At 41.7% G+C, this 10211-nt stretch overlaps 1 protein-coding gene across 1 annotated transcript; it reads left to right on the forward strand.

Annotated features, from left to right (window-relative positions):
- Positions 1-974: 974 nt before the first annotated feature.
- On the forward strand, positions 975-3958 carry LOC139222002 (leucine-rich repeat neuronal protein 3). Its single transcript, XM_070853968.1, has one exon. The coding sequence runs from the start codon at positions 975-977 to the stop codon at positions 3102-3104; it is 2130 nt and encodes a 709-aa protein (XP_070710069.1). The 3' UTR covers positions 3105-3958.
- Positions 3959-10211: the final 6253 nt, after the last annotated feature.

The raw sequence follows: 10211 nt of genomic DNA on the forward strand, positions 1-10211 counted from the left end.
TAATTAATTAGATATCATATCATCATGAGTTAGCCGACTGGGAAAATCTGTGGTTGGTGCAGCCTTAGTGCCAACTGCATCTGTGTCAAATGCACAGTTTGCATATACTCTGTCTCACTGTCTCACTCTGGTGTGTGTCATTAGCTGCCCATTTGCTTGTTGCTAGAGAGACTAACATACTCCAGTGTCTTTAAGCAGCTTGCCCTAAAGGCTAATGCTTAAGCCCTAGGATGTCTGCCTTTTAAGAATCTTAATAAAGCCTTCTCTTTAACCAATAATAGACTCACACTGCAAACATCAGGATCGAATGCGATATTGTGGGGGCACATTGGTAAGTCCCCAGAATGAAGTCTAGAAGGTCAAGCAGATGTAAATCCATGGTTCTATGACTTGTAGGGAGCGTGTATAAATGTCAACATGCGTCAGTGCCTATAACAAATGTCAATATGCCAAAATCCTTCTCTTATGACATTCTCTGACCACCTCCATTACCATGTAATTCTCACATCACTTCTTTCTGTCTTGTTTGTCTTACACAGGTAGGAATGGACTGGGCTGTGGACTGTGGAAGATAGTAACGACAATCAATGAGGACATCCATCTTTAAATGAAGAGCAGATTTTCATGGATACCTATAAATGTGCTTAATATAAGTCCTTTGAGGTATAATATCAGTCCATCCTTTTTTCGTTTTTCCCCCTACCACCATCTCTGGTCTGCCTGACTGCAGCCTTGGCCCCTGAACCCTGACACCAGCAGCAACACTGAGTGATTGGTCATTACATCCAAGGGCGTCTACACAGCAAGACAAAAAAAACCCAAGGGAGCCCTGTTGCAGTTGGTGGTGACGGTGGCAGGGGCGGTGAGTCAATCGCCTCAGCAGCTGCAGCAAATGATTCATTATTTGTGAAGTTAACAGCTTAGACCACTTAATCTACAAGGACCAATTTCTTACTGGAGGGAATCGGTCCAATATGAAGGACGTGTCATTCGTGGATCGTCTCTTTGTCGGCTTGGCCATGGCCTCTTTTGTTGTGGCCACAGAGGAGAGGCCTGATTGCCCGAAGCTCTGTGTGTGTGAGATTAGACCCTGGTTTTCTCCCAGTTCTGTGTACATGGAGGCACAAACAGTTGACTGTAATGACCTGGGACTATTTAGCCTGCCGGAAAAATTACCAGTGGGCACACAAGTACTATTACTGCAAACAAACAATGTTGCCAAGATAGACCAACCCTTGGATTACCTGGCCAACATCACAGAGATTGATTTATCGCAAAACAACTTATCCTCTATCAGCGACATCCATCTGGGGACTCTTCCTCAGCTGCTGTCCCTCCACATGGAGGAAAATTGGATACGAGAGTTGCCTGAACGATGTCTTGCTGAGGTGGCTAATCTTCAGGAGCTCTACATGAATCACAACCTCATCTCCTCCATTTCCCCAGTTGCTTTCCAGGGCCTCAACAACCTTGTGCGGCTCCACCTTAATTCTAACCAGCTGAAGGTCATTAAAAGAGAGTGGTTCGAACCCATGCCAAATCTGGAAATCCTGATGATTGGTGAGAATCCTATTCTTTCTGTTGATGATATGAACTTCAAACCTCTCAGCAACCTCCGCAGTCTTGTTCTCACCAGAATGAACCTGTCTCAGCTTCCTGACGATGCACTGGCTGGTCTTGATAACTTAGAGAGCATCTCTTTCTATGATAATATTTTCCCCGAGGTGCCTCATTCTGCCCTGAGAAATGCAAAAAATCTTAAGTTTTTGGATCTAAATAAAAACCCAATTGCGAGGATACAGAGAGGGGACTTTGTGGATATGCTTCATTTGAAAGAACTGGGGATTAATAGCATGCCAGAGCTAGTTTCCATTGACAGCTTTGCCCTCAATAACCTCCCTGAGCTGACCAAAATAGAAGCCACCAACAATCCTAAACTCTCCTATATCCATCCTAATGCTTTCTATAAACTACCGCGCCTGGAAACCCTAATGCTAAATGGCAATGCGCTCAGTGCCCTCCACAGGATTACTGTCGAGTCCCTCCCAAATCTCAGAGAGGTTAGCATGCATAGCAACCCCATCCGCTGTGACTGTGTAGTCCGCTGGATGAACATGAACAAAACCAACATTCGTTTCATGGAGCCTGATTCGCTGTACTGTGTTGAGCCTCCCGAGTACGAGGGCCAGCATGTTCGTCAGGTGCACTTCAGGGAGATGATGGAGATTTGTCTGCCACTCATCTCTCCCGAAAGTATGCCTGGGCATATTAAAGCGAGGAATGGAAGCTCGGTTTCTCTCCATTGCCGAGCCTTTGCTGAACCAGAGCCGGACATCTACTGGATCACCCCATCTGGTACCAGGGTCCTGCCTAACACCGTGTCTGACAAGTTCTACATGCACCCAGAGGGAACTTTTGACATCTATGATATAACAGAAAATGAAGCTGGTCTTTACACTTGTGTTGCCCACAATCTGGTTGGAGCTGATCTTAAATCTGTTTCAGTAGAGGTGAATGGATATTTTCCCCAATCTGCAAATGGGTCTCTGAATGTCATCATCAAATCCGTGGAGATAAACTCTATCTTGATTTCGTGGAAGGCCGGCCCTGGCAGCCTGGCTCCCAACATTAAATGGTACACAGCATCAGAGGCTAACCACCCCACCACGGCGTTTACCACCAGGGTTCCCTCTGACATCCAGGTCTACAACCTCACCCATCTCAGCCCCGCTACTCAGTACAAAGTATGTGTGGATGTGCGCAGCATCCACTACAGCCATGACATCAAATGTGTCAATGTCACCACTAAAGGATTAGAGCTGTCTGCCAAGGACACAGAAAAATGGGACGTAGCAGTAATCACTGTCTTTGGTGTGCTCTTGGCTGTGATTTCTGTGGCATGCCTGCTTATTTATGTGTCTCTGAGGAACCACCACCTTTATGGGGATATAAGGAAATGCGACTCCAAAGCTTCGCTAACACCAGTGGAAGCTACCGGTATGCACTCTCCTTTCTTTACAAAGCTGTGGGTTTCGGGTAAGGGACTGCCAAGTGGAGTGGAAGTGAAAGCCACAGTCATAAATGTATCTGACAATGCCTTTTAAGAAGCGCAGCTTTGTAGAGCACCACACACCAACTACGCTGAATGGACAAGGCCTTTGGCAGGGGTGGACGAATCTGTAGTACTGTTTCAAAGGCATACCCATTGCTGGTCCCCCGGCTCAGATACTCTGGCAAAACTATTATTGGACTGGGATGGAACAGTTTAAAATAGACTACATGCTCTCCCAGTTTCAACCCTAGCTGAAGTGGTGGCTTTGTAACCGTTACATCAAACCAAGCTAACATCAACAGGAAGGGGCGTTTACTGCAAAAAGATATATTTCAGTACCATTCATACAGAAGTGCAGGCGGAGAAAAGAAGGTGAAGATGATGATGATGATAATGATGATGGTCAACTCTCTTGTAATTGACTGTTAAATGTGTTCAGAGTTGTGGAACTGTCCGTGTGGTCCCAAGCAATACCGTCTGTGCTTTGTAAAACATCCATAGACGAGTTAGAGATACAGTAATAACACCTGTCTATTATGGGAAGGGAGATTTAGTAGAGTAGACAAACAACAGTGACTATGGTGTAAGCCTTTTGATGAAATATACCCCCCTTTTTCTATTTAAAATGGGTTCTTGATTTTTCATGGAAATATTGTTATATATTCTATTATGTTGATGTAATGACAAATCCTCTGTATCTGAACAGTTTAAATGGGTTTTAAATTAAGGCAAGGAGCAGACTACTTTTGATTACAATGTCACATTAAGCTTAATGAAATTCAGCTACAAAATGAGTATCTAGAGAGGACATTTGCCAAATGGCTGTTTATGCTGTGTAGTTCTCATTGCAACGGTGACTAGGGAAAAAATGCGTCGGACTAAAACAAATATAACAGGTTGATTAAAACAGAGATGACTGATGTGTTATCTCCTCACGAAGCGGTCTGTTATGCCCTGGTAAGTGCCTACAACAAGACCTACATGAGGTAAACAGAGAAGAAGCTGAAGAAACACATCAGCCACAGCAAAACACGGCCATGTCATCATTGCAGAATCACAAGCTATTCTCCAGTACTTTTAGTGGAAATACTTTCTCAGTATTTTTAGCATACATATTTTAAGAAAACATTTCGTTGTTGCTTTGGGTGTAAAGTTAAAAAGCCATTTTTATATTAACTGTACTATATGTGATCAATGGGCACAAAGACTAATTAAGAAAAGTGCTAAGAAAAAAATAAATGTCATTGTTTCTTTTACAAACAATCGCCTACTTTTCTCCTTTGCTTTATTCTCATGTTTGTCATAACACACCTGGCTTACTTTAAACCAAAATGCATGGTCTTATAATTACACTACTTTTCTTTCTATCCAACCACACGGTCATGTGAAATGTGCAAAGACTTACCTGTGAAATTTCAACTGGACGCATGTAAGACAAAATAATGATAATGACCAAGTGTTAGAGAACAAAAAAAAACGTCTTTGTTGTCAGACCATGGGGGGAAAAGTCAGGAGACTTCAGCTGAATGGCTGAATGGTCGTCCTGACCCTGGGATGAAGAAAAAAAACAGCAACAAAAGAACAGAACTCATTAGTCGCCTCATTAAGAACATGTTCGTCCTTCAGCTGGTCTCAATATAGTCACTGTGCTACAGCTACAGCTGCTGCTGCTTGTGCTTAGACAGGGACACAGCGTCCCTACGACAGAGAGATAAAGTACAGTAGCGAAAAGTCGACGCAGGGTGGGACAGAGCTGAATCTAAGCTTTAGGACCCACATTTTATTTGTCTCACTGAATTTTCCAGCGTACAGAACACTTCACATGAGAAAGCCAACAATGATGAATGGTTGTCAGAGGCAGAGTGACATGGTGGATTTATCAAGCAGGGCCTAATGCTCATACATCAGGCCAGCTTTCAGCACCATGGACAGAGGCTTTTAGAGCCGAGCTATTCTGTCAAAGACAAAGGGAGTTAAAATATGACGCGGTGCGCTTCTCAGGTAACGCTCAGGTCAGACTGAGTCTGTGTCTTTGCAGATACAGGCACAAATATGGATGCACAAACAAGCCTGGCACAGCTGAAACCCCATATACCCATATAGTTATACAGAAAAACTAATATATATTAAGTATACAAAGGTACATGCAAATATAAATTCAAGGTCACTCACCGACACAAACAGAGTAATTTATAGAAGAAGATAAAAACATTTGTGCACACAAACACACACATACACACCGAGCACCAACCATCAGCTATTGTTTCATACCCAGAGGTGTTGCAGCTTCAGTCTTTCTCTGTCTGCGTGCTTGGAGAAACACAACATGACAGCTAAAGAAGCCACTAAATGAGTTCACTGACCAAACGTGTTCCTTGAGATTAAAGCAGCTCATGGATATTAGCCATATTGTTCTTCCTATTTCCTTTCATTTTTTATTTTTTCACAACTCATGATTTGATTACATACTCGAGTGAATAAGCTGAATGTTATCCGGAAACTCATCTCTCTTGCTGTCTGTCCCAATCTCCTGCTTTTCCACAACATCTCTCTCTCCTTCTAACCCCCGCCCCACCCGTCGTCATTGATACTCTCTCTCCACTCACAGGCATTTCAGTTTGAGAGATAGCTCTTCTTTGTCTGAATTTGTACATTCAAAGCAACCTATATTAGAAAAAAAGCCTCTGGATTTAGCTTAATTCCCATATGAAAAGAACCAGTGAGCTGTCACCATTTAATCCGCAGTGAGGAAGGAAAAATTGTGTTTCTCGCTGAATCTTCAAATATTTCAAATATTAAAACCACCTTGTTCTATTCACAAAATGCCATCTGCTCTGAGGCAGATATTAAAGCGTGCTCTGTCAAGGCTTATCGATGGCTGTTCCTACTGGTTACATATTCATTTTAATTTTGCGAGGATCATTGTCAGGCGGCCAGCGATTTGACAGTGCCATCAACCACTGAGAGGAGCAAGTTCAAGAGTATTTATTTATTACATTTTTAACACAAGGTAATCAGTAAGTCAGTGGCTGGCTGGTCATTTTCCATTTACATTATTAAATAAAAAAGAAAATGGGGAAAAGTAATAGAGGGAATGCAAATTTGTGAGCCTGTTTAAATTTCCAAGTATTGCTCAGTTGATTTAGACCTGCTATTGTAACAGAGTGAATACATGAGGACTAATTATTTAGAGTCCAGATTTCATAATAAATAATTTTTTCTTTTCTTTTTTAAAAGCTGCAATTGGATATTTAATTTCCCCTCTATCTGAGATAAGAAAAAAAAACAACCTATACTGTGGCACTACAAGGTCTGCAGAGAGCAAACAATGTCTGAGTCGCTACAGGCACTTTTATATGTTTGAATTATCAGCTTATTAAAGTTACAAACTTCCACATAGGTCAGCCAGTGTAGCTACAGGCAGCAACATCCCAATGAAAAGTGAAAATGTCAACATGCATTTACAACCCTGCTGCTAGCACTATGTTTAATGCTTTTGCTTGCTCTTAAGAGGCCGTTGTAGCTGGCTTTTGGAGAATCAACCGAATGACCTATGGATTGCAATAACAAAGCACTGATTGCTTTCATGACAGAATAAAACTGGATTTACTCCTTGCAGTCATATAAAATGCTTCAGAAAACATATTACGCACTATCGGGACGGCGAAGCTTTATTAATTAAACACTTTTACTGCAGCCGTTCAGGTTGTTTCGTGTCTCGCCACCTTTTTGACGTTTCACGCCGGAACTGATGTTACTCCCAATGACAGGTGAATTTTTCATACACAGCATGTATCATCGGTGAGCCAGAATTTGCCCAGCGCATTGCAATTCTGAACACACATTTCTGTGTATTTCCTGAAAAGTAGAGACAGAGTGTCACAGCAGATTTGGTACGGCTCGTCAAAGAGCAACCAGTCAAAAGCCATTTGTGTGTGTGCATTTCTGCTCCGTCTGGCCTCTTCCTGTCTCCATTTCCATAACCATCACTCCCAAGGCGTCTCCCAACATGCATTTTGTTTTTCCAGTCTCTGCAGTGCACAGTCATATTCACATGTGCACATGTCTACACGCATGGAAATCCATTAACGTAGAGAGAAAGTGCCCCACCAGAACACAGCTGCTATTAGTCACCTTCATTTTGAACTAACCCGATGTTCACCGGATAGACTGCTGGAAATGAGAGGTTCACATTTGCATATTTACTCTGATTCACAACTTGCATGACATCATTGAAATTCCACACATATCAAAAACAGGAAGCCCACTCATTCAGACAGCCATGCAAATAAAAGCTCTCACCATAAGTAACCCAATGTATTGATAAACATGAGTCTATAAGTCTTGCGTAGGTCACAGTGAAAAAAATCAACCCACATTGAATATTACACCACAGAGGGCTTTTCTGCTAATTAGAAGACCCATTCTCAAATAGCTGATTGGTTTCCTGGACTTCTGATTGATTGCTGCCTCCCTTTGTCTCACTGCCGTTTCCTCTATGAAGTGGGCATGCAGCCTAAGTCGGATCGATGCAGGGACTAATGTGTTATTCACATGCATGTGCTCACATTAATGATGGATTGGAGGAAAAAAGAGGGAGGGGGGGCATGTACCTAACAAGCAATGTGTAAAGATGTGGAGGAAGTCCCTTTTCTAAGGAGGGTTTTTAAAGTATTGTCAGCCTCACGGGCACTGATGCACCATCGCTCCCATCAGAATCATTAGCGCTGTAGAGGCCATCGATATTCATGGTAGCCAGCATTAATCATCATTGTACATTAAAGTCTTGTTGTGAAACGGTAGAGCCACCTACAGTTATAGTCCCTGTGTAAGTACAGCCTTTTTACTGCAGGCTCGTTTGCGTAATGCCTCGCTCAGATCCATCTGTAGAATGACCTGCTGTACACTTTGCTCTCAATTAGGCAAATGGAAGGTCTGAATAACAGTTGGGGAGTATTTGCCCAAGCTGGTTACAACTAGCCCAGTCTCCAGGACAGTGGCTATATAACTAATATTTACAAAAGTGCTAATTTACTCACTGATTATTATGCACTGGCTAAACTGATGGAGCATCTGCACCAACTGTCACAGTTTTTCATACAACCAGGGGAGTGTTTGAAATGGGGAGATGGGAAATGATGGGGAATTATAAAACATTAACATCAATTAGTTTTGGGTGGTTTGAGTCCAGCAAAGAATAAAGGAATATGCAGGAAAAAAAAGATTCTGTTTTTTTTTGGTTTCTCATTAATGTCACTTCAGTAACTTACTCATTTTGTTTTTACCAGAAGGTGACTCTTTGCAGCCATTACTGCGCTGTAATTTGCAGTCTTTCAGAGGAAACAAACTCAAGCAATTTGATCGAGATATTGAAGTGCAGCAACAACAGGAAAGAGAAAATTAGTCAGTGATGCTCAGTAAAAAATGTAACAGTAGTTTTGTTTTTAGATTGCGGACATAAACAGTGTACAGTATAATGAGCTTGTGTTTCTATTGACAAAATTAGGGAGGAGAGAAATTAAGTTAAAATGAATGAAAGCACATGAAATGCTTGTGTAACAGTGCTTTTGTATTTTTCTGTCAGCTGGAATGGCCTGGCAAGAATAAAAGTGTGCTCTTATTTTGAAATGGAGGCAAAATAAGAGTTAAAAACCACAGTTAGCAGTCCCATGATTTGCTCATCATATATGATTTGCTGGCATGGGTAAAGACAGCACGTTTTCATTGGGGCTGAACAATAGTTACTTTAAAGTCGAGAAACCACCTTAAACATTTAACAGTTGTGAAGTGAAACCTGATAAAACCCCCCATAAAGCAGATCTAAGGCACTTTAAAGTTTTAATTGTATGAGCAGTTTCCAGCAAAGAGGATTCTGTAATCAATTCTAATGATTTGTCTATAATCTATAGATGGACCTGACTAGACTGGCTAAAAATTCTATAAACATATATAGTTTATAGTTGTAATTAAGTACATTTGAAACACTTCAGTGATAATATCATAATTAAATGTCACATTTTCTGGTTCCTTTTGTCTGGACTCAGAAACCTATTTTGAATGTATGTTTTTTTTTCTCTTTTTTGCTTCTTGTATTCCAAAATAAATAGTTTTTTCTATTATTTTGTTGTACATTTTGTCGTATTTATCTTCATCTTACGCACACAGAAAATCTAAATCAATCAGGTCACTCATTTAACAAGAGTTTTGCTTTTTTTTCCCCTCCCAAACAACATTCAAATGTTTTTCTGGGCATCTACAAGGAGAAAACCAGATTACAACCAACTTTAATCTCTTGTCACACCCTCTCAATACATAAATATTCTTTTATTTGTATTCTTTATTCCTTCTTAATCTGAGAAAATGTATAATGTCAGTTAATGACATTTTAGCACAGTGTGTTGCTAAACTCCAGAAAATGTGCGTACTATAGGAATGCAGCAGCATCGGGGGCCTTTGGCTTAAATAAAATGGCTCTGTGTGTCTCTTTCATCATACCGGGCGGCCTTGTTCTTTGATGTAACGATGGCAGCACTGGGCGGAGAGAGGGATGGGCTTTATTAGATGGGGGTAGAGGCTCATGAGGGCCATTCAGCGGAGGGACGCAGCAGTGCAGATTAAGCTCCCTACTTCTCCCCCTCGCATATTTCAAATGACTGTCCATACCTGTACACATTGACTGCATTGCAAGCACACTCGCACACATGATACTCATTGGTTTTGTCCCTTGCTTAGGCCTAATCAAGCTTGCAACGTGAGGAAAAAGATGTCTTTGTGTGCGTCTCCCTGCTGTCTGTCAGGGTTGTTTACACCAATATTTTAAACTTGCTTCCAAAATGAACACACAAATGGCTGCGGCGTACCATCAATCATCCTCCCAACACCCCCCCGGTATGTGCGGATGGCGGCTCTGTGTGGTTCCATACACTGTGGAGCCGCATGTGGCTCGCAGTGAGGTTATACAAAACAACCATATTCCTTCAGTTCATTACACGCTTCCCTGGAAACTAGAATAACAATAAGCAAAGCCATGTGCTTGATCTTCATTATCTTTTTGATAGATCCTCTTTCCCTGTCCTTTTCCTCTGTTGATGTTTGTGCTTTTCTCTCCTTTCCAGCATCTCCTGCTTCCTCTCATCTCCAGCTAAGACAAATCCACCAG

The sequence above is a fragment of the Pempheris klunzingeri genome, chromosome 22 (assembly GCF_042242105.1).
Source record: "Pempheris klunzingeri isolate RE-2024b chromosome 22, fPemKlu1.hap1, whole genome shotgun sequence".
NCBI classification, from domain to species: Eukaryota; Metazoa; Chordata; class Actinopteri; order Acropomatiformes; family Pempheridae; genus Pempheris; species Pempheris klunzingeri.

Coding starts and splice junctions, on each gene's coding strand:
- LOC139222002 (XM_070853968.1), top strand. CDS start 975: ATGAAGGACGTGTCATTCGTGGATCGTCTCTTTGTCGGCTTGGCCATG.